General features: G+C 33.7%; 1 protein-coding gene across 4 annotated transcripts in view; it reads right to left on the bottom strand.

Annotated features, from left to right (window-relative positions):
• Positions 1-24,977, bottom strand: part of LOC149078968 (cell adhesion molecule Dscam1-like) — a 121,323-nt gene extending 96,346 nt beyond the window's left edge. For all 4 annotated transcript variants that reach the window (XR_016193865.1, XR_016193866.1, XM_089241199.1 and 1 more), the window contains exons 1-2: positions 24,649-24,977; positions 1,714-2,037 (exon numbers count right to left, since the gene is read on the bottom strand). Coding sequence is in view for 2 of the 4 variants with exons in the window: in XM_089241199.1 (XP_089097325.1) it covers positions 1,714-2,037; positions 24,649-24,718 (394 nt within the window). In the remaining 2 variants the exon portion in view is untranslated. The remainder of the gene's footprint in view (positions 1-1,713; positions 2,038-24,648) is intronic.
• Between the last annotated feature and the right edge of the window lie 864 nt (positions 24,978-25,841).

The following is a 25,841-nucleotide window of genomic DNA, read 5'->3' as shown; positions in this document are numbered from 1 at the left end:
CGTTTTGATCGAATAATGCATAGGTAGAAAGAGGAAAATCCCGAGTTTCACGCAGTTTCCTACAGGTAGCGTTAAAGTTCTTCCTTCGGCCGCCACTTCAGCGTTTGTCAAGATGGCGACTGCACAACAGAAATCGTTTTGTTTTCCAAGCTTCGCGAAGTCCGTAACAACTGTTCGTCGTGCTTTTCGTCGACAATACCCTGGTGTTGAACTTCCTACCGCTCAGAGCATTAAGCGATGGTGTAAACAATTCTGGGACGCGGGTTGTCTGTGTAAAGGGAAATCTCCTGGGCTTCCCCTCATGCCAGACGAAAATGTGGAGAGCATCCGACAGAGTTTCGCACGTAGTCCACAGAAATCCACTCTCAGTGGATGCAGACATGCTCGCAAAAGTTTGAGACGAATTTGACTACCATATAGACATATGCCGTGCATCGCAAGGTGAACATATTGAGAACTATTAATTTGGTTTGTAAGAAAACTTTTTATGATTAGCCATTAAAATATAAAATTAATCTTAAGTGTCTATGTTTAATATTTTTCGCAATATGCGCATTTCAAATCGGATGATTCTTTTTGAAACACCCTGTATATCGTACTTTATTGCATAAACATTATAAAATATTTAAGCTCATATTGAGAATTTCTATTTCATAGGAATTGAAATTTTGAATGCGATCAAATTGGTGTGTATCTCGCATTAGATCTAATGATTATATTTTCATTCTGATATACGTGAGGAGTAGTCAGAAGTATTGGAAGTGTTCTGGGTAAGCATGTTCACGTTGTTACATATCATGGCGTTGTTTAGCTTGAAGTTTGCATTTGAATTGGATGTTAGCCTTTCTATTCTATGGGACAAGACTTAAATTTCAGAACTTTGCTTATTAAATACATCGTAAGAAATGTGCATTCTGTATCAACTTTTTGTATACAAAGTGTTTAATCAGAAAAAGTGTCTAAATAACTTGTGGAACTCAGATACGTCATTCATGTGGCAAAGACTTGTATATTTATTAAAATTAGAAAATTAACTCTTGATACGGACACATTTTCCTCAAAAATCCAATTCAAAAAAAGTTGACGCCCTGTCTTCCCTGAGACCAACAAAGAAAATTCCCTGCTTCAAAGTGCAATATTCGCTGAAATATCTTAATTTAAAAATTGGAGGAAGGTTTGCAAAGATCAGCATAAACTAACGGACAACGCGTCTTTCACTCGTTTGTGCTGCTCTTTCCTCCGACTTTCGAATTCTAATATCTGATCTAATATTCGACTTAGAAACATGGAATTTTTTTTGTCGGCATCAAGAGAGACAGGGAAACCACTTTCTAAGGTTTCGAGCACAGGGTGTCCGTATAAAAAGTCAATTTCTATATTTTAAACATTGTACTTTCACTCACAATATGAATGACGTATCTGATTTCTACACGTTATGTGGATAATTTAGGCCTCTAAAAATCAACCATTATCCAATAAAATGCTGCAACGGGAATGAAGTAATCACCCCGTACTAATCTACGTTCCCGGCATACAAATGCTCGGATGCGGAAACAAGAAACGTGCTGGACTGTATAGTTACACACAGTCTCGAGAAAATACTGCAGGTATCTTCAGTTTGTCACTCTGGATATTTACATGACACTACTTGAAGTTAATTTCGAATCATGTAGACAGAGATTCATGCGAAAGAACTTTTCTATCTTCACTTACTTCCATTCACATGGACGTCTCGGCTTCCAATGGAACCGGCGGAGTTCGAAGCAGTACACCTGTACACGGCCGAGTGAAAATCTTGCCTGTATTCTTCCGATCTGAACGGCAAGAAAACCAAGGTGCCATCAGGACGGATGTGTCGTAGACCCGGTACTTCCGTGACTGCACTTCCGTCACGAGTTTCCCACCGGATGACCGGTGGCGGTTCTCCGCGTACGGAGCAAAGTATGGAAGCACCAGTGGTGTTGTAAAAGTCGATTCGATTGGGTGGTTCCGTTGTAAAGATCAAGTGTCTCCGCTCTTCTCTTTTCCCGTTAGAACCTGTGAATAAAATGAAATTATTATTACTTTATTGGCATTGGAGACTACATACCACGAATTATACAAACCATGTCTTGGGCGGGTTTATACAGTAAAAGTACATTCGAACGAATATAACCTATAAGCTTATTTGGCTGTTTTCTTCATGTTTTGTAAAAAATCGTTTATCAAGCTTTTATAGTGTAACATCGGCCGGTTACAGGAAACTTTAAACCACAAAGGTCCGCCCCCCCCCCCCTCCCCTGAATGTTGTCCTATATCAAATTATCAGTGAAATAAGTAAAATAAAATATACTGTATGAAAAATAAATTTTAAATTTTACGAAATTTGAGTTTTTGTACTACCTCTACATATCATAAGGTAAATCTGATTAACTTTGTAAAGAGAAAAACATGTGAAACAAAAGCAAATAAACTATTTTTTTAATGACCAACTACTGGCCGAGATATGAAACATGAATTTTATGAATTATCCTCATAAACATCAAATACAGGATGGCCCGTAATTTCGTAAAAAGTTCTAAAATTTATGAAAATTAATGGATTGGTATATTTGAATGCTGTTTCGAGAAGGTTATTTTCACAAAAAAAAATTCATTTTTAAATGTTATCGATAGAAGATCGATGTTATCGATCGCTGCACGGTAAATTACAATTTTCAGGTAATTTTCTTAGTATTAAATATTTGAATTTCAAATGTATTCAAAAACTCCATATGAAGTATTACTTTTGATAACAAAATTGTTTTTCAAGTAGGTATACAAGGTCCAGAACAGAAAATGAAACCGTTTCTCTAACACGATGTAGTTTTTTCACGTACGCCTACGCCAAAGTTCAAGTAGGTACAATTAACTGTGAATTCGGGTAACCCTCACTGGAATTGATTCATGACGTATTTCATAGAAATACTTCTGCCCCCGCGAATGAGACGAGAATGCATTTGTTGACCGCTGACCACTTTAAGCCATTATATAATGCGTACGTACTGTGTACTTGGGTGCCATGCTTTTTTCTGAATGCGTTATGAATGTCTTCATCTCTCTTTCCGATAATGGGACTGAACAAAGCACTGACCACTAGTACACCAACATGTTTTATTTTAAACATTCTTCACCTTCACATATGCTGTATACATTGAAAAGGGGCACCCAACCTGTGTTCCATAAAAGTTAATCCGATAGAAAAGTATCAATGCACACAATGCGATTTTAAATACCTAGACCGTTCATATTTCTTTCACAAAAATATCACTAAGAAAAGTTCTCAAGGCAAGTAAAGTTGCCGGAAGGAAAAATTGTCAAAGGCAATTGAGAGAGAGAATATTTACAGCGTAAAACAACTGTCAAATGCAAGTAAATTTGCCAACTATTGCTAAAATTTCTGAAAAATCGCCAGTTGCGGAGAAAGATGCGTTTGATAAATATGCGAGATTAATATACTGTATGAGAGTATACTGATGCGAGATTAATATACGAGATTAATGTATTTGTATGAATGTAACTCAACCCACATATTATGATGGCCATCATCGTCATAATATAATTTATGAGTCATGAAAATAATCTGCACTCTTGATTCCGAAAATTCAACCAAGTCCTGTTGAAAATATGGGGAAAAACGGGGCATTTTATAGAAATAATGAGGACGGCCAAAAATTCGCGAATATCCCGTATAGTAAAGATCATATGGTCACTCTATATTTACAATATTCTCGCCCACGAGCCACAGAAATACTACGTATTTCCGCTCGTCCGTATATATTTTCAGTCCATGCGGTTTTTATTATACGTGCTTGCGGGGAAACTTACTTGTACGCAATTTGCAGACATGAAAAGCATTAATATTTATAGAAAATGACCGATCACCATCTTTATGTGTCTACATAAATCAAAAAGTTCTGATTAATAAAATCGAATTTTTTTTCCCATGTTATATGACACTAGTCCATCTCGTTCCTTGCGAAAGTGATAACAGTATCCAAATGATAACATTATTCATGATTCTAGTTTCAGCGTCTACTATACTATATTACTGAATGAATGGGAAATATATACCAGTAAAATATATAAATCCCAATTCCTGATGGTATGCATGGCGGTAATAAACATATAATATACCGACACATGTCTAAGGTGAATGACCGCGATGCGTTCTTAATTTGCGCCCGCAATTAAGAATATCCAAGATTTCCTAAGCATCTTACGCATTTCCAAGATTTACCAAATCTATGCTCGGTGATCACTGAAACTAAAAAAGCAAATGTACGGAATGGTTGGAAATAGAATTTAGAAAGCTTTCATCTGACAAGAATTTACTACGATTTTAATTAAACCGGAACAAAACTTTTTGAGTCAAACATTAATTTTGAGACGAATCCAATTACAATTAAAAAAAAAATGACGAGTTGTGTAAACTTTTTAAAAAATTTATATGCATTTTGTCTGCCGAAAAAAGATATACGAGAATTAATTGCCTGATGAAGGTTGTGGTATTATCCTGTATAAAGCGGTGAAAATTAAATTTGGTTTTTGACTGAATGAGATTGAAAAAAAATATTTATACTTAATGAAATATTTAAATTACATTGAATTAAATAAATCTCATTTTATTTTGTTAAATCTTTTTACTTAAATCTCAAATTTACAGTTTACTACCAAATAAAAATTTAGAAATTAATTTATTGAGTTCTCATGATAATTACATACGTTCTCTATAAGGGTAGGATTTACGAAAAAAATTATTTTATGGGGTGTTTTTAATTACAGATATTTTACACTGAACAAGATTAAATCTTAGAGATCGGAATTTGCTACAGAATACAGTACTCGTAAACCAAAGAAATTTATAAATATCACTCCAAATGACAAGATCTATATTCTGTGTTAACTAAGATTGTGTAAGAGGAGTAAAATCCCATATTTCGTTTTATCATTAAAAAAAATATGAAAAATGATCACCAAAGAAAAGAAAATGAGCTGCGATTCAATCAGCTTTTTAAGTTTCTAATTTGAAAAAATATAGGAATATTTTATACTGCCTCCGAGCAGACAAAACGTCTACTAAATGAGTAAGAAAGTATTCCCGACATAATCAATGATGAAAATTGTTCATTTTTTTGGCAGTTATTACGTGATACACTTAATACTGCTTTGCGAAAAGTAATATAGAGATGTTTGCAAAAATTGGCGAAATTGAAAAATTTTAATTATCGACTTCTCAGTGAACTTTTCTTTAAATGGTATGAGGGGAATTTCATAGGACGGGACAAATTTTGGTAATTGAAATTTATTTTTGTTTGTATTTAAATCAGTTTTTACTCTGCCCAATTATGCATTTAATGTGCCGTGTCAATCACATCCCCATTTCTCACTTTTAGATATTTTTTGAGATCAATTATATATAATATATTTAATATAATGATTATTTGTATTATGATCTTAAATATAAGATATATGATCAATTCGTCAATAATTAATCAGTAACAATTAAAAAAAATTTTTTTTAAAAATCAGATTGAGTCGATTAAATTTCAATCTTCTGCATCATTTGATGAACTGAACTGTTTCTTTCTTTTTCAGTTAACCTTTATTCCGTTGCATTGATGTCATGCTATTTTATAAGGAATGCAATGTATTTACAGTACATTGCTTTCGTGATTTTTCAAAATACGCACAAAAATAAGTTCTGGAGATATGAAGACATTCGTGCTGGTATATCATAGCAAATACAATGTTAGGCTGGTATTACACTATAAAAGTTTGATAAAAATTATTTTATAAAACTTGAAAAATCTAACCAATAAGCCCATATATTACATTTGAATGAGCTTATCTGATCCACCTATTGGTTACGTTTTTCAAGTTATATAAACGAAATTTTATCAAACTTTTATAGTGTAATACCGGCCTAAAACATATATATATCAGGCACAAAATGTTCATCGGTTAACCTTTAATCTACCACATTATTAACAAAATGAAATAATTTTCATGTAAATTGTTGGATAGGCCAATTCAGTTCTTAAAGCTAAACAAAAAAATAAGTTCAACAAATTATTTAATACACAACGAAATAATTAACATTATACTTTAAAGTTTCGTCAGCTGTATACGTTTACAGAAAAATAACAATTTGAACATGTTGCATTAATATTTATCTGTTTTATCACAAAGAAATCCATAATTTGTTTCATACAGTAGTTAGAGATCATTTTGTAGAAGCATCGTTTTGTACCATAACAAAGAAGTGTAATCAAGTAAACACTTTTACATGGACGAAACCTATGAGGGATATTATTTGTATAGATCAACATTTTAATTAATAAACATATTTAAAAAATAGGTTCTTTCAAACTTGTGCTGTCATCTGTAATCGTAAAGTAGTTATACAGCCGTCAGTAGTAAAAGGGATAAATGATATTTTTAATATTCCTACTGGAACATAATTATGGGACTTTTTGACCATGTTAAAAGGGATGAAACCTGAACTTCAGAATCAACTCTGTGGAATTTTCATTCTTTTTAAACATTCTCGTGAGATACATTCTCCGTAAGACAAATATGGTATCTACTATTAAAGGAGCTCCAACTACCATAGTTTTTGTCACAACGTTTACTGGACAACGCCCCCTGTACTTTTTTTGCTATTAATTTATGAAGATCATCACTAATTATCTCTAATTATGGTCGCATAGTATCTTTTTTTCAGTACGTTCCACTTCAAACGACTGCAAAAAATATGCATCACATCTTTTCTCACAAATTCTTTAATATGCGAATTTTTCTTTGTCGACGTGTCTGAATCTAACTAAACCCAAGTTCATTTCAACTGTTGAATATAAATACAGACCATACAAAAAAATGATGAAAATTCTCGTAAAATTTCATGTAAAAATCCATCTCTCGGACGAACAAGCCAGACTTTACTCTTTGAGGGCGGGCAAATATTTTTTAATCAACATTTTCATCTGGTTGCCGGATACACTCGTCTCTTACAGCTTTCCCTCTCTCTCTCTCTCTCTCTGACTCTCTGTCGTCTTCTTCAGATCTCATAAAACAAGATGAGAAGAAAACTTTCTTCTCTTTCCTGTCTCGTCTCTCTATAACTTATATACATCTTCACTTATTACCAGAGGGAAAAGGTTGGAAAGCACATGATGGAAGGGAAAGTCTGTCGTTTTTCAGCGCTCAATCAAATGAAAGGCGTTGTCATCTTGGGCGAGTCGCTATTTCTCTCACTAATACGCACGTACGGAGGACGTATATACACGCACACACATTACTGCCTTAGTCGCCTGTCAGTTCTGTATTCTTCGCCTTTTTTTCCATATAATATTATTATTATTTTCCCTCGTTTCTGTGTCCCTTTTATTTGTTTCTTTACTTTCCTCCAGTAACGATGGAATGTGTCCTTTCGTAGAGAACAGATTTTTTTTTCCGGTATTTCTGATGGGAATAATGATCGACGTGGATGTAATGGTCGGATAATGTAGACGCTCCTCGACTGTACACTGCACGTCATTGGCTCCACGTAAGGTGGCACTAATAATTGACGCGTGTGTCATTTCAATTGAAGAAACCATTAACTCGAGGGAGGATAACAACGGCCACAGGAAGAAGCTGCGAGAATGGAGTTTAGGGTGCACCGTATGAAACAGCTGTATGTATACTGAAATCAAGGTAGGGTGAGGCGTATACCGTCAGTGTGCAATGGCTTTTAGTTAATGGACCCTGTTAATCTTCTTTTTTTACTCTTCTCTTTATTCTGCTTCTCTGAATGTTTTACAGTGGCTTTTTGACGGACCTAATAAGCATCAGTTTGCATTTTTAGATTAATTACTAAGAAGAATTGTGTATTTTCCAGTTTCTTGATGAAATATCGTTCCGCATGGAATTAAAAATAGCTGCAGTTTATTATAATGTTCATATTTTTGGTCTCGTTTGGTACACTTGAAGATAATTATTTTTAGGAAGAAAGGAGAGAGAGAGAGAAAAGATTCTTTCTTGAGAATGAGGAGATTCTCTGGAATTTTAAAATGGCATAAAATAACTTTATAATAACGTCTATGTCTTCTAGGAAATTGCGCAGTAGCTCTTTATTTCAAGTGATAGTTTTATGATGTCACAAAAAAATCATGTTCTAAGATTACAGTTCAGTTATTTAAGCAAAATATGAGTTTCACCCTAGCACGGGATTTGAAACTTTTCTGTTCGGCACCCTAGAAGCCTTTATTATAATCACAACTCTTTCATACACTGTATAATCTACAGAGTGTGACAATACAGGGTGATTATCTCGCCAAACTCACTAAGTCATCCTTTGTCTTTTAAGAGAAGGCTTTGGGTTGTTACAGCAAATAATCCCCACGGATTTTTTTCATTTTTGCCTTTTTCCGGATGTAATGGAGGATGAAAGTTGTGTAGCGAATGATCCAAATTCTTCAGGCTGTCCCAAATTGTTTCCATTCTCCAACCGTTGACTTTAGAAACTTATTTTAATTATAAAAATGTTTTTAAATGGCTTGCTGTTACACATTGTCTTAAATATCACAAGCAGTCGTATATATAAAAAAAAATCATTTAGAGACCCTGCTTGCTGAACCTTCCAATTCGTGAAATGTAAATGCTGTTCTGAAAAGTCAATTACGAAAAATCATAACTTTTCAAATGCGATATTCACGGAGACATTTGACTTTCTATTTTTTGGCATTTCTCACTAGTGGTTAAGAAATGTGGTTCACAAATTCAATTAAATTAAAAGTTGTACAAATTCTAAAATTTTCAAAATAATTGTGAAACAATGTAATTTATTGTTAACAATGTTATTTATTGTGAATTGAAAAATAAAGTAGTTGAGTTCATTCCATTTGCGTGCAGTCCCTAAAAAGGAAGAGTTTTGTGCGTGCGTGTGTGTAAGCTAAAGAAAACTTGCCAACGCATAGTGATTTATATATAGTATTTAATATCTCAATAAATATTGCATTTACAAAAGTATGACATTTTTCCCAAATAACTTTACAGAGCGCGATCTATGTTTCGATAAATGAAATATTTACAAATGCATATACAAGCCCGCAACAGCCAAAATGCCCAACAAGGTGGCTGAGGAAAAAGATTCCCTTAACAAATATGGATGTCATATATGTCTGAACTACAGCAACCCAATTAAAAATTCAATTATAAAAACTATATATACATGCACTTTACCACGCGGGGACTGTATAAAAAGTTAGTTTTTTATCTTTTATGTATACCCTCAAACAAATATATTTATTTTAAGAAACTACACGTCATTTGAAAACTTTTTATTACTAACGTTCCCCCAAAGTCGACTTTTCGATAATTACGCCATTTTGACACGAAAAAGTTCGTATCTGTCCCTCAAACTTTCCTTCAAAAATTGAAGAAAGAAGAAATGAAATATATTGTAAATGTATGCAAGAAATAGCACTTTGAATAGGATTTTTTTCAAGATTGCACTTTTTCCGTTTGTCCGTAAGATAAAAAAAAATTACACTCGCATGTGATGACCGTTTGTCTAAAATTAAATTCGAAGCTGGAAATCTTATCATTCGTCAAAATTTTATGATTATTTAAAGTTTGAAAAAGATAAATAAATTTAAAAATTCCGAAAAGATTTAATATTTCGTTAAAATCTCTTTTCATTGGTGGATTGCTGAATCTAAATTCATTTTACCAATCACATGTCGAATAAACATTTCTGCGAAATTTTAGAAATGTCGGTGTAGTGTTTTTTTTTAATCCAAAGAACAAATTCAAAACGTCCAATCTAAAAAAAAATCACGTTTAAAGTGTTATTTCTTCTGCATATTTACACTAAACACACGAAAAATGACGGGTGGAAACGAAAAATTTTTGTGTTTGATTTGCGTCGATGTGGAGTAATTTTAAGTCACATTTAATGTATGTTTCTACTACGTTCACATGATGTCCCATAAAGTCGTAAATACTTTGAAAATTAATAAAAACGGAAGGAACTGGTGTATCTGATTGGGTTTGCGAAAAAAAGTTATTCTCACGAAGAGAAGAGTTATTTTCGGGAAAAATATTTCAAATTTTCGTCGATAGAGAGCGCTTCATGAGAGCAAATTACTAGAAATATGCAAATTTGTGTCTTATATGCAAATCAGAGTCCTAGAAACTCAGGATGTACGATTGACATTTCATCGCTGAATTTTCCTTTAACTGTCGTTGACATAAGGTTTCCATTGTGATGTTGGCATTGGTGGATGAAGCACCATTGGTGAAGTTGTTTTACCACGAATCACCGGTCGAAACGAACCGGTCGATACGAACGTTTCTGACGTAGAAGACATTGAAGGAAGGTTCAGGTCCGATCACTCTTTTTGTGCAGCGCCCACTACCGACAAAAGTTTAAAATAATATTTTTCTCTACCAAAAAAACATCTTTTTTCGTGAGGATAATATACCAATAAATAGAAAAATTCCTTCAATATTTTACAGATTTTTAAACTATTTACAAATTTATAAGAGAAAGAAATAGAATACATAGAGGAGGGTCTCAAAGAGGGTGAGGGCGAAAGAGGTATCTACGTACAAATCAACAAAAATTGTTGCAAAAATCCTGTAACATGGATAATCCTAAATTTTTTCCGTCAATTTTCCTTTAGTATTCCTAGTAATATTTATATACGTTTATGAAAAATGCCAGAATCGTTTAATTAGTAGGACATGGAATTCTTATATCCGTCTACGGCAACGAAACATAAGAAACCAGTCGAAAAGACGGGAGTATTTCTATGAATACTTATGTGCTTCGGGAGGGAAAAAGCGGAAGAAAGGACACAGTGAGAGAACCAAGTCTCCAATTAGGGCAGAGTAACACTCAAGAAAATGAACACGACCGAGAGAAAATTGCTTGTCAAGAACATTTAAATGGTAACCCAGCAGCATAACACTCCATATCCCCTCCGCTCGCATGCTATTCACACTCGTATATCACAAGATTAGGAAAATTAAAGAGAATTAATTAAATTTCCTTCGAATGTCTTCTGTAATTACTCAACAAAAGAGCTCGCATAGGAAATGAATTGTTAACAACAGACAAAGTGGTGGGTGGTCGGTGAGTATGGAGATAAGGGACACAACGTGTATCGAGAGAGAAAAGAGTGAGTGTATTTTCTTTTCTTAATTCTAACTCTACACTCTCTCCCTAGCAAAGTCATACAATGGATGCGACCGCAATGAATACCATCTGCATGTTAGCAATGGCATCAGAGACACAAAGGTTTATTTTTCTGTTAGACGTTTTTTCCCCCTCCGTTCTGAAATTAATTCTAATGAGCTTCAGCCCATAATTGCATTCGAAATAGACAAAAGAGTAAAACAAGGTCCGATGTTTTGTGCACATCTACAGGAGGGATCTAACAATTTGTGTGCTGACTTTTGTTACAGAGATACTGTTCCCCGTTGAAATGAATTAAAATGCGTTGCTATTTTTTTTTCCTGTTTTGTGGAGAAGGAATCGTTTTTATGACATTTAAAATGCATGTGTTTTGCCTATAACATTATCGTTTTCATTTCAGGCCTCCGTGGCCGGCGCTAACGCTTATCTATATTTGCCTGCTATCCGTTGTCTTTGAGCAGTTGGTTGAAATTCCCCCTTCCTATCAATGTGTACGTATGTCACGAAATAGTTCATTGCAAGCCAAGCAACGCGCACTAGAGAAATTCCGAACTTGGGAGGACCAAATCGACCGTCGGCACATCAGAGAAAAAGAAGCACCCTCATCATGTACCGTGATAGAAGGCTGTGACGCTGCTATCGTAACCAAGTTATGCGTGTTCAAAACGACAAAAAAATAATAAAAAAGCAGAAGAAAAGCAAAATCTCAGTCACTTTATAACCTCACAGTCACAGCAAATTAGCATTCGTAAACCTACTTTTAGATCAGGAGTTATTTAACCCTCTACCTCCGTCAGATCCCTTGTGCTGACGATATAAAGACCATGGAGCCCCTTACTTCGCTGTAAAAATGAAAACTACGGATCCTAAAATATTATTCAATATGAAATAATGCAAAATCAGATTTTCCATCAGAGCTCATGGTCCCTCCGAAACCTATTCAAGGGCTCCCAACGGGTTCGTTGTACCCCCTGGGAACCACTTTAAGAAATCTTGCTTTAGATAGACTATACACAACATCTGAGCTATCATGTCATGATCTGAGAAATTCACTTCCTGGCGTTCCATTCACATTTCTGACTGACACCTTCAGGGCTGTAGTCATGTGTGTACTTCTTCAATAAGCAAGAAGAGAACCGTACAATGATAAATGTTATACATGTTGGTGACACGTCATTAAGTAAGTTTCCCTGAACATCGAAAACTTCGAAAAAAATAACTGTATTAAACCCTACACTGAGCTGCTATGAGCCATATATAGCTCGATCTAAACTGTGCAATGCCATAATGACATGTCTGAATGAGTCAGCCCATCATTTGTTATTCTTTCAAATAGCCAATGTCTAAGGTCCATTGTCAAGCCAAGCTTAGATAGACCTTGAGCGTTATTGTCTCTATTACCAAAAGCAGCATGAGAGTAGATCAATTGAGTGAGACAGCTATTCTATCGAACGCCCGAGAGGCACCGTCAAGGTCTACGGGTTAAAATCCAAGGAACAGCATCAGAAACAAGTTCTTTACCTAGTGAACCTGTGAGACCACCAATAGATGGCACCTTAATTTCCCACCCAACTTCACTGGCTGTAAATTACGTATAGCAGTATATGGCCGGAGTAGGTGTGCGGTAGATTAGCCTTTCAGTCAAAAAGAATCATTAGTTGCTTTATCGTCTGTAATGCTGTACCTAAATCTTTCATAACATCATTTTTTTCATTGTCTTTGGTGGAGCTGCTGACGAAAACCCTCACAGCATTTCACGGTATTTTTGTGCGTTGATTAAATAGCTGACTTTTTCCTGTAGGAAAAGTCTGTTGTTTTTTCCTGTATGGCAGTTTTACCTGCATTATGGAAATTAGCAGTTACTAAGGAGGAAATAAAAAGGCGCTTTTATTGAACTGTTTTATTTTATGACATTTTTTGCGTCCCATGTCAACGTTGATCCTTCCATGAAATTTCGTGGCATTTTACTCATTAGACAGAGTACACAGAGTACAGGTGGCTTAAATCAGTTTTGATTTGATTATAGTAATTACGTGCAAAATTATTTTTTGCATAGCTTCCTCAAGTTCTAAAGTCTTCACGATTATGTTGAATTTTACGTGTTTTTTGCATTTATTTTTAATTGTGAAAGCGCCTAGAATTATTCTCTGCCGACAGATGAATATTAATAATTTTCTATATGTGAGATATATGAAACTATACAGGGCGTATAGGAATGCCCCTTTATCCTGGAATAACTGTTGTTGTGAACTGCTGATCCTACAAGCATACTTCCAATCGGGAAAAAAGTATTTAAATAGCGTATAGACCTCACATAAGTCATTCATATTGCAAGGGGTTGTCTATCTGTGAGCATTCCATTTAGCTAGGTGGACAATTTTAAAAGAGCTTTTAAGTGTCTCCCACAGGCGACGCAAGGACTGAGAACGATAAGCCATAATCATATTCAATTTTATACTTTTATAAATTTGGTGAAAGTGGAAAACTCGAAATAAAGTACAAAATTCCTCAAATGTATTGGAGACCGTGAATTATTTCATTCAAGAAATGTATTTCGCTTATTTGAATAACGAAGAAATGGGAGATTATTTCAAAGCAAATAAAGTGAAACGGGACTGAAAATCCATCTTTCATATTATATTTATTCTCAATCATATTTTTTTCCGTCCTCTAATCATTATATTTGCTTTTTATAATTTATTCACTTGCTTCAATCCTGCTTATCTTTTTTTTCTCCACATTTTTAATAATATAACAGATGTATGAGAACACTGTATTTACAAATATTTATGAACGTCTACAAAATATTAATCCCATATTTTTCTTTTGAGACAAAAAAGAAATGAAAGAGATTATGTATTTATGGTGAAAATTGCAAATAAATTTAAACGTGCATGAAATTTTTTTTCTCTCTCTCTTTTCTTAATTGTAAACTAAGATGAATAATCACTGTTTCAGTTTTCTGAAGTAATTAGCTGTTATTATATAGGAGTTCATAGAAAAATACATATTAATGAGATAGCATTCGAAAGACTGTTTTCTTTTTAGTTGTGTTTGATAATGCTCATTTCCAAAAAACAAACTTTTTTTTTTTGCTTTGTATCGGATTAAAGGTGGAGAAAAAAAACCAGGGCATTAAATTTATGAATCATCAATCATTTTAAATAAATGAAAGTTTCTCGCTATTTCCTCACGTCTTTCCACTGATTGCTGAATGCTCAATGAGCTAAAACATTCACCTATCCGATCTGAATAATACATGACTCGTTTCATGAAGCGGGAGTATTTATTATACTTTTGTAATCCTAGAACTGTGATTGAAAAAAAAAATCAATTGTTTTTCATGCGTTTATTATGCGACAAATATTACATTGTTAAACAATTCACATTCATATTGTTTTTGTTTTTGTTATGTGCAGTGTTATGAGTGTAACATCTGCTACTCCTAAATCCAATAGAAAGTGGTTATGATTGAATGCGTTTCGTGGCTATCCGATCAATTCAGTTGGATGTCTTTCTGAGTACTAGTTCGGGAAGTTTGTGTTTGGAAAACGGTTTCCAATATTTATTGCGGATTTCGATACTGGGAATATCCTTGATCACGGCATCGTTTCGGGGGTGTGTTTGTTGAATTTTGGTTCGTGCGATTATGTGGTGAAATCGCCAAACGATGGACGGATAAATTGTTGATTGCGTGCCTAATTCGTTGTTAGGTTTGAGTAGGTTATATGGCCAAACCAGATCTACTTAACGGACAAAATTTATTTTTTCTGAACGTATATGTTGCTGTCAAAACACAACCCTGGATGACGGTTGATTTGCGAATAGGCCGAGAGTTTGGCTAAAATTCGAATTGGAGAAATAATTTGAACTTTGGCCGGCAAATTTGTGAAGTGGTTGGAAATGCCTGGACAATGTTTGATGTACTAATGTAAGGCGGTTCAGTAGGGGTCCCCTCCCTATAAAATCCATTTTTTTCATCGCCAACATGTGATACATGGATATGTATATATTAGCTGTATTCGATTAACTCCATATGTGACAAGAGGGAAAAAGAAATTTGAGAGGAAAAACTATTTAAATCATAACATAGTTTTTCTATCAAATTTTGAAACAAAAATATCGTGTCTGTGATGTGTTGTCAGAGCTAACGTGGACATAATTATCATGACAAAAATACGCAAAATGGCGATAACCCTGAATTAGGCCTTCTCTTTCCGAACTTTGGCCACGTATCACTGAAAAACCTGAAATTTGGACATTGTCCGGTTGAATTTAAATCTAAATTTGCCAGTTCGTGAACTGGCTGATTTTGGCGTTTGGCAATTACACATACAAGGTTGAGTTTCACTGTGCCACACTGACATTTTTAAATTTAAAAAATACTTAAAAAGATTGTATAAATATCTTCAGTTAGGTATCTGATTTCTGTCGCGCCACGGTTAGAGCCTGGGCGGTGCACGGAATGAAATGAAATGCCAAATCGACAAGTCTGAAAATACAGTCGGGTAAAAATGAATAGCTATATTTGTAACTCCATAGTTTCTATCAGAACTATTAATTAACTTATCATTTCCACACATAACTGATACTAGTCCCCCCCCCCCAGCTACCTTCAGTTGACATGAGAGGGGAAAAGTACAGTGTGGAGGGTGTGTGTGTGTCAGGGATAAATTAAATACTGCTTGTGCAAAACAATATTTTTTACACTGAGATAGAAGACTTTCGGCCCAAGATATCAAGGCAATATATATTTTCTAGATATTATTCCAAGATGAACTCCGAAAGAAAATCCATTTAGTCTTCGCCGGGATTCGTACCCAGGATCTCTGGCATACCGATCAAGAATGCTACATCACTGGAGACACGACCCTGTCTCACTTATTTCACGCGCTGTGGCGTGAGACACTGAAGTAGAGGCATTAGGAAGAAATTTATATATAAAGAAAGGAATAAAAATGTCTCGCTCTTGAGCCGAGAAAAAAGTACTTTATCTTTTTCTACCGTTCCACTTGGGGGCCGTCTACTGAATTTAAGAGAGGCTACTAATATACCTCTACTTTAGCACCTCACGCCTATCACGGTGCGTGAAATAAGGAAAGCGGGGTCGTGTCTTCAGTGGTGTAGATTGCAGTATACTTGCCTCTGTTCTAGTCCAGGTGGAGACTATATGACTTTTTTGTCAGAGTCCACCCCGGCATAATATCCAGAAAATATCTGTTTCGTTAATATTTTACTCTACTTTTCGGAATGAGAACCGTGTGGGCATATGCGCCGCATCGCAAAATAATATCAGCAAAAAATTGGCTTTGACGCTAAGGTTAAACGCTAAATCACTTTACCTTCCACACTTTTCCCCAGGATAGAATAAGCTTTCACAAAATTAGTGTTTCCTTTTTCTCTGCAACAATACTTGTTAGATAGTCTTGCACGAATGCTCAAAACTTATTTGAATAACTAAAGTGTAATTCAATCGATTTATACACTCGACGCTAGTTATAACGACCATTGCATTACAATGATCGGTAGGATAAGTCCCAAATGCTTTTATAGAACGACTATCGTATATGTATTACTTTCGATATAACGACCCTCCCAATGGGACAAAGGAGATCGTTATATCGAGCGTCGACTGTATTTGACTGTTATACAATGATATTTACAGTTGATTGTTTTTGAACAAAAATTTATTAATTATTAAACATAGAAGCTATTAAATTTTATTTTGGAACAGGATGTGTTTTTTGGAACAAACATATATATATGCATGCACCTCCTCGGTGAAAGGGCTGCAAGACATTCAAACTACGTATTCAAAAACATAATGAAATACATATTAGCTACGAAACACGGTAGATACTGTACCATCTAGTTTCTCAGATTTATGTTTGTTATCGGCTTTTTTGCAAAGTGAGTATTATTGTAAAAATGCCAACATTAGGAGGTATTCGTTCTCCGACCGAGAAAAAAGGGAAAAGTTTAGCAAGAATGTCTAAAAACTTATTAAATATAGTCATCGCTTTCTTACCTGAATTTTATAAAATGCATAATTATTTTACTTTTCTTGTTGCCCATTAAATTTATAACTTTATAATAATACATTTTACAACGATTTTCTCTGACACTGAATTATTTCATTCCTATCTCTACCCCCCATAATCAACTTATATTTCATCTTAGCCAGCTTTCTCTCTCTCTCTCTCAATCTAGATTTTCTGTATTTTAGGAGCTAAACAGATGTGCTTGTAATAAAATTTACAAAAGAGTTTTGAACTATTATTTGATTATGGAATAAGTAATCATATACTGGAAAAGTGTCTTTCATTCGTACTTTCTAGATTCTTCTCACACAGCTTCCAAAATCACAAAAACTTTGAGTATTCAGAAAAATATCTAGTCTTGTGTTTGAGAATATATATTTTTGCATAAGACTGAAAAAAATGACTTGTTATTGGGTTATGCTCACGCTAGTGATGTAACAATACCGGTCAAAATCTATTTCAGGAGAAATTCCCAATGCCAAATGAAAATTACAAGGAAGAATTGTCTGGATTTAGAAATATCGTAGACATGCAGACTAGATAGTGACTTTTAAGTAACATTAATTCACGTAGCTGATTACATTCAAATGGAAGTGGCTAAATTTTACTTAGGTAATGGCTTTTACAGAGTTTTATTGAATTGGGAAATTATATGAGAAGTAATAACATACATGCATTTTTCTTACATGAAAGGATAGTTTAATAAAATGTGAGAAATAGATGTTAGAATGTATTAATCGATTTTATCGGTGCAACTCTTCAGCTGAAAATGGTGTTATTGAAATGTGAGAAATGTTTTCTTTTTTTAAACTTTTTCGCAAGCTAAAGTTAATAATATAAAGTATTCATTCAATTGCGATGATGAATTTTGGAGTGCACATCGTTTTCCATACTTGCTTCTGAACATCCTTTGTCTAACATACTGCATTGTAACGTCCATTTATCCTGGAATAACTAGGGGACCGTTGATAATAGAAGTACCCTTGCAGAGGGAAAAATTATCCAAATAACGTGTATATATAAACCTTAGATACGTCAGTAATGTTGACACACACACATAATTAAAATAAAATAAGTTTTTACTTGGTCACCCTGTCCTGCAAAACCCATTGGAAAGTTGTTGTCCTGTCTCTGTTAAGACCTCAAAAAAACCGTACTTCAAGTGGATAATATTGGAAATATTCACAAAGATATTTGAATTCGTAGATCGCTAAAAATGAAGGAAAATAACTGGATAAACCAACAGGCAATTTCAGTATATGCTTTATATATGCTGTTCTTTCCCTCATTCTCACCAATATTCGAAGTCAAATATCTCAGGGAAAGACACTTTTAAAAACATGAAATGTTTCGTTGATCTCAGGAAAGATGAGGCAACAACTTTCTAATTGAATTTTTGAGAAGAGGGTCACAGAATAAAAAGGTAGTTTTGATTATATTTTGTTTTGATAAATATACATGACGTATTGAAGTGGTCTCAACACGTTATTTTTATACTTTTCCAATTGGAAGTATGCTTCTAGAATCAATGGTTTGTGAGTTATTCCAGCATAAAAGAGACTTTCCTATGCAGTATGAATATTATCGTAGCCGTGTTTTCTCAATTTCGTTGTATCATTCTACCTTGTGTTCTCGTCTAATTATCAAATTTTTGTCTTCTTTTGTTGTCGCAACTACATATCAATAATCCCATAAACTATTCAATGTATTTTCTAAATAAAATGATGCCAATACTTAGCATTTAATACTTAACATTTATATCTTGATAGGTTTTTTATAAATTTTTGAAATATCCATGTACCAATATTTTATCGTATCGGAATATTCAATGCATTGGGCACAGTTTCTTTCAATTTTGTCAACACTGACTTTACTCGTTTTAGGATTCAAATATGTAACATATTATTGAATGTCCCCGCACTTTATTAAATTATCGTGCTCCATGTGATTCATTTAGTCTATTCAGTAATCATAAATTGTAATAAAAAATTGCAATAGTGAAATACTTTTCTAACTATCTTAATTAGTGAAACGATGTCCCAGCTCATTAATTCTCATTCCTCAGTAATTTCTATTCAAATAGTTTGAATTTAAAATCCTATAACATATCTAAGTAAATGCTAATCCTTTATTACAAGATATTTTTAAAATTTCTTCTTGGCAAAATCCCAACACAGATTTTGCACAGTCAGCATCTCTATCTTAGATCGAGATTAATGATCTAATCATGCAAAAACGAAAGCCATTCAAAGAAATTTATGGATTTTATTTGCATACTCATTTTCATATCTCCCAAGTAATATACATTATTGCCACTCCTTTCTATGATGTACTGAAACATTAGAAACATAGTTCGGGAAAATTTGCTATAAAAGATCTCTTGCAAAAGAAAAGTTTTCAACTATTTTCATAAATACATTTATTTTAATACACGCCGTAGGGAATATGTTCATCTCTTTCCTTGACTGGGTTCACCTTGGGATACAAACCACTGATATTGATAGAAAAATTAAAAACAAAGAATATTTTTTCTAAATTCCATGTAAAGTCTGTAAATCTGTACACGGGGGATACTATCGAAATATACTTACACACATGACATTGCACTTAGTGAAAAATTAATAAGAGGAAAATTGGGTTTTTTTGTAGTTTTTTGATTGGACCGAAAATAATGGACAACTCTTTCAATATTTATTACGTCAAAAATACTGTACTGCAAAGCTTTCTGCGTTCAACTGTGTACAAATGTTTGATCCACCTCTACTAGAAATATTTTTATAATATTTTAATACTAACAACTGGCAGGCATTATATATGCTGTTTTTCACTAAAATGCTCTTTTCTCAAAAATGAGTATTTTCTTCGATAAGGAATATTTTCTCGAACACCATTCATTAAAATGTCTTGAACCTTTGTGTTTCTTTCAACACTACGGTGTTACATACTTTACCACGAGAATTTTTTCGAAAAAAAATCTTTGTGGCTCGAAATATGGGTATTGTTGAAGTTAAAATTCGAGAGAATAATAATCAACAATTAAATTGTAAATTCTCTTGTTAAATTGTATTAAAATATCCATAGTATTTTTGACGAAAACAATTCAGTGCCTAAAGTGAATAGAAGATGTTTCAATTTGGTCCTCCTTATAGGAATCTTCCTTATGGAGGACCTTTAAATCCTTAAAGGAGGGAGATTTTTTCCAAAAGATAGCATGGAAAACCATGATCGAGGAATCCTTTGAGGAATCAAGGAAACTAAAGATGTATAAACAGTTTTTTCACACAGATTTTTGCGGAAAAAAATTAATTTCCTGAAAACAGTTTTTCAAATAGCTCTCTCTCATTTGGCTAACACTTCACAAATCTGGTGATGTATTTGCCAATATAGAGGACGAAGGTACCACATAATAACAGCCTAAGAGAAAAATAGTCAATCTCCTGAGAGAGAAAAAACTAAAATTCATTTCTCATGCTTTTATAATTTAGTTGAATATTGTAGTGCTTTCATATTCAATATATAATTTCCCATAATTTTTGAAACACTGAAAGAAGGTTATGATTGAATTTTCAATATTTCCTACCCCATTCAATTCATAGTACCTATTTATTTCGCAAGTATGCTCAATTATTTGATCCAGTAAACGTATGAAATTATGGTACATAATCGAAAAAATAGAGCATTTTTCTGTTAAATTGGCTCCAGTAATTTAAAGTCACTGTACGGAACTAATTATATAAGTAAATTCAGAGAACGCAGTTTTGACTTAATATGTTGGGATAACTCAAGGTAATACAAGACTACACACACATCTCCTTTTCTATATTCTTCCTCTTTCATATGGTTCTGAGATTCTTCAGAATAAGAAGAGAGCTTTTAAATGCAAGTACATACCATGTGCAAGGCACCTTCTGTATCTATTTTATATATTTTTATATACTGACTGCAACTTTGTTTTTTCTTCAACTTGACAAAAAACTTCGTTTGGCTACTTAAAATTTTGATTCTTCTATATTTTTGAATTCAAATGGTACTACAGCAGAACATCGGAAGATCGAGCATCTGCTTAGGCTCTGGTGGCCAAAGGATGCTCCCAAACACATTCTGTGTTAAGGCAATGCCAGGGTATTCCCCCAACCCCCGATGATACCCCCAGACATTCGCTGCGACTTTTTTCATTTTTGAATTCTTCAATTTTTTCATTCTAATGAAATTTTTAATTTCCAATTCACATTATCACATAATTAATTTGTTTTCAGTTTTACAATATATATATACACAGTCGAATCCCGTTATAACGAACGCCAAGAGACCGGAGGAATCACTTCGTTAAAATTAAATTTCGTTATAAAGGAATTCCAGTTTACCTAGCATTGTTCCTATGTAAATTTACTTGGGAGATTATAAAAGTATTCGTTAAAACGGGAATCGACTGTGTGTATATATATAGTATATGAGGTTTATACATTCACGTTATTTGAATACTTTTTCTAATTAAAAGTTTGACACTAGAGTCAACGCTATTCGAGATTGAAAAAATAGCAGTAAACATTTCTAATTAAAGGAATGGATCGAAATATTATTGGGCAATGCATGAATGCAGATACCAAGTAGGTGTGGAGTATGTTTCGAGGTGCTAATGTGAGCCATATTCTGTTTGAAAAAGAGTCTATGCAGTATACAGAACATCAAAATTAAACCTACATTACATGAAAATTCAGGCATGCACCATATTCACTTCCAAATATTGCATAAAGATGGCAGCACCATCAAAACGCGAAACAAACATGAATCTGTAACATGAATACGTAAGGGAACACACGTGCACGCAGAACACACATTTCGGCATATGCAGATGTTTTAGAAATTCCGCAAAGTAATGTGTGCGATGCGCAGGCATCGCACACATTACTTTGTGGAATTTACACAATTATAAATGTGTACGATGCGTTAGGTAATAGTAGTATTAGAATTCTGTTCTGTAGCATAAAAGAACTCTCAGAGACCGAAGCGACTTCCGAAAAACTACAGCAGTTTTAACAGGCTACGAACTATTCCTTACCCATGAAGAAGAACCTTTTAATTATAGAGATATATTCTGAATAACTATTTTCAAAACTAAAACCATTCTTGTATTCTGCAATAGAATATTTTTATTCCCTCCACCAGAGAAATTCAAAGCATAATAATATTATTAAATCAATAATGTTAAGGCTCAAGATTTAATTACAGCATACATGAGAAAAATATTTTGTGCCACCTCTTCATCCGTAAAAGATATGGATTAGGTTCATACTTATATTATGAACAAAAAGTTGCCTCTCGTAAACCTATTATTAGAATATTTTTTCCTCATACATATACATTCTTTTCATGGAAACTAAAACCAAAAATTTAATTTATTTTTATTACGAAGCGTTAGGAATTAAATTTGTGTTTTGAATATTGACCTTAAATTTAATAAGCATGAGTATGAAAATAATACATCTTGCATCAAAAATGGAAAGAAAATTTTGTGTTGTCTCCTTTATCCAAAGAGAATACATGTGAAAAAATTCTTTTGTAAAGTGCATCGACTCTTGAACTCACGTTCAATGAAAATTCAATGAAATTGTCTCGTCGCTTTTCTAGAACCACGAAATATGAACCCGAGAGTTTTGATTCTATGGTTCGCCCCATAAATAATAATAATGAAAATTATTATTTCTTCACAAAAACGGATGTAATTAGAGCTGTTATCACATCTTTAATTTAAGCAATGCATGAGAATATCAACTGAATTAGAGTTAATTTTGTAATTGGTTCAAATGATTAATCAATGTCAAACTGTGCAATTTGACTTGATTTTAATGTTATCTAAAAATAGATAATATCTTCCTTCTGGCAAAGTCGAAGAGTTTTTACTCTGAATTTTTTTTCCTCTTCAATCCTTACAATTTGGTGCACGTTTATAAACCTCCGAGCACATAAAATTTAAGCAACTCTCGGAAAATGACACTGTCAAGTCATCAACACTTTCTATTTGGAAAAGTATTAAAACCATAATTTGAATTTAAATGACATAAAAAGATATACTTTCTAAAATACCAAAAACAATAAGAAAAGAAATTGGTAAAATGGGTGTTTTCGACCATATAATTTGACATGTACATTCAAATATACACGGAACCAAGAGGATTAAACATAATTTAACTGTTATATTTTTTAATTCTATAATCAATAGTAGGTCAATTGTAATATTTTTCTTTACTAATTTCTGGTCATGTGATGTACTGAATTTTCACCGCTGGATAAAATCGCAATTAAATATTTTTCAATCAATCATTTTTTTCTTATTTCTCTTCTTAAATCGAACAAAAATGTTTATATCGAAAATCAAAAATGAAGTTCTATCTATATTTTCAGTTGACGCATACTTATTTTTCACATCCACACATACTTTTTTTTTCCTTTTATGAAAACCATACCCAAAAGTTTAATTTCATTTTAATACACGAAACTTCGTAATACGATACTTAGTAAGTATTACATCAGTATTATTGTTAATATTATTAAATATTGCCTATAGATAAAATAATATGAATAGTATGAACTTAGAAATTACTATACAATTTGGATCAAAAGTGGAAATAATGTTCTGCGATATTCCTTTTGTCTCTAGGGAATGCATGAGGGAAAAATCGGTGCGGTTATTAAAAAAAAACACTTTTTAATGAAATGCATCAGATCTTGAACTCGCGTGTATTTGTATACGTCATTATTCTACTAACTTGTCACTTTTCTAGATGCACGAAATTAAAGAGGGTCACCCCAGAGGGTCAATCTTCTATGACTGGCCCCCATTAGAACGATTTTTTTACAGAAACCGAAGCAAATTGGTGTTGTTAGCATATTTTTAAATAAAACATTGCATCAATACAGCAATTTCATTGATTAGATCGCATGTTTTAATGGCAAATCAAGCTAATTAAGGGCGAAATTCACAGAGTTTGAATTCCCTTTTAATGTTTCCTACAAACATATAACATGTTGCTTGGCAAAGTGGAATAGTTTTTACCTTTAATTCCATTTCCGCTCTTCTCAATTTGGGGAACTTTTATAAATGACTGAAATTTCAGCACCTCTCGAAAAACAACGCCGACTGGGAATCAGCTCTTTCTAGTTAAAAAGGTATTGTGCTTATATATTTGCGTATTTTTTACTCAAATCACACTAAAATATATACTTTCTAGAATACGGAAAAGTTGAGAAAACATGGTGTAATGGGTTTTTTTACCATGTATGTTGAAATATGCTCGAGACCATAGAGAGTTAAGTTATTTTATGAATTTGAAAATACCTATAATAATTTCACACGATAAATATTGAGAGAACATTTATAATGAGAATTATATTGACATTTACTCACTTTGGAAGAGCCCAGAGGTGACAGCAACAAAAAGAACAGTATGTAAACAATGCACAGTCCACAAACTCATCTTATTCAAGTTTTCAACACTTCCGCGAATTTCTCACAAATTACTAAACTTTGGTTAGGAGAACGATTTCGCATAGTTTTTGTGTCCAAGAGATGCAATACTAGTACCAAGTGACCAGTTACGAACACGAATGTGCTTTTTGCGCCCGTATCGCGTCGGGTAAATACATCGTTTCTAGGGTCCGTATCCCAACAAACAAGAGCATTTCTAACTGACCGCCGAAGATGTACAGAAGAAGAGAAATGATTGAGTTTCTGTGTCGGAATCCTTTCCAGGAATGGTGGCTGGTTGATACCTCCAGCCGCCGGTATTTCACGCGTGCTCTCTTCTCGCACCGCGCTTGCGCGTATCTTAGACTGGTCGGGATTCGCGCAAAGAAAGTTGGGCAAGTTACAGTTTCCCCCAACCTCCCGTCTCTTCTTTTCCAGGAGCAGTATCTAGTACAGGGGGTACACCGCGTGTGAGGAAAAGGGGTATTTTTCCATGTTTATTTTTTTTTTATATAGATTTTTTTTTCCCCTTACAATTTCTTGTTGAGTAACGCTTGGCTTGGCAGAAGAGTGTGTTTCGATGCTTGACAACTTTCGGCGGCTGCTGCTGCAAAGAAGTTCATCGTAAACAATTCCACGAGAACGGGTTTTGATCATTTAAACAGCTTCTTAAAGAGCTCCCCTCCACTACCCAGTCTTAGCTACAAGACACGAAACGTTACTCGTTCAAACTATGGGGCGTCTTTTCTGCTACATTAATTTGTGGCACATTATAGAGTTGTAAGGGTTGATTTTAACGACCATATACTCCTATTTATCACCAACTGCATCCATTTGTGTTTAGTATTTCCTAAGTGAAACGGTACGTCTTTCTAGAAACGGTTCGTTTTTCAATGAATTTTCTTATTACTAAGAAATTTTAGCTTGAATTTATAACATTATCGGAAAGAAATATATTCTTTCGGAAAGCTGATATGACAGTAAAAAAGAAACCCCTAAACTTATATATTATTCACTTTTGAAATGACAATTAAATTTAAATATTTGCTTATTGATGAGTAAAATAACTGCCTAAAAGTAGTAGGAGTACATTATTTTTGAAGATATCTCTATAGATCTTTGGAACCACTGAG

The sequence above is a fragment of the Pholcus phalangioides genome, unplaced genomic scaffold (assembly GCF_987345545.1).
Source record: "Pholcus phalangioides strain wild (caught in Gottingen) unplaced genomic scaffold, Ppha-v1.0 ptg000013l_1, whole genome shotgun sequence".
NCBI lineage: Eukaryota > Metazoa > Arthropoda > Arachnida > Araneae > Pholcidae > Pholcus > Pholcus phalangioides.
The sequence above is the reverse complement of the archived record's forward strand: the minus strand, read 5'-3'. Positions and strand labels throughout refer to the sequence as shown.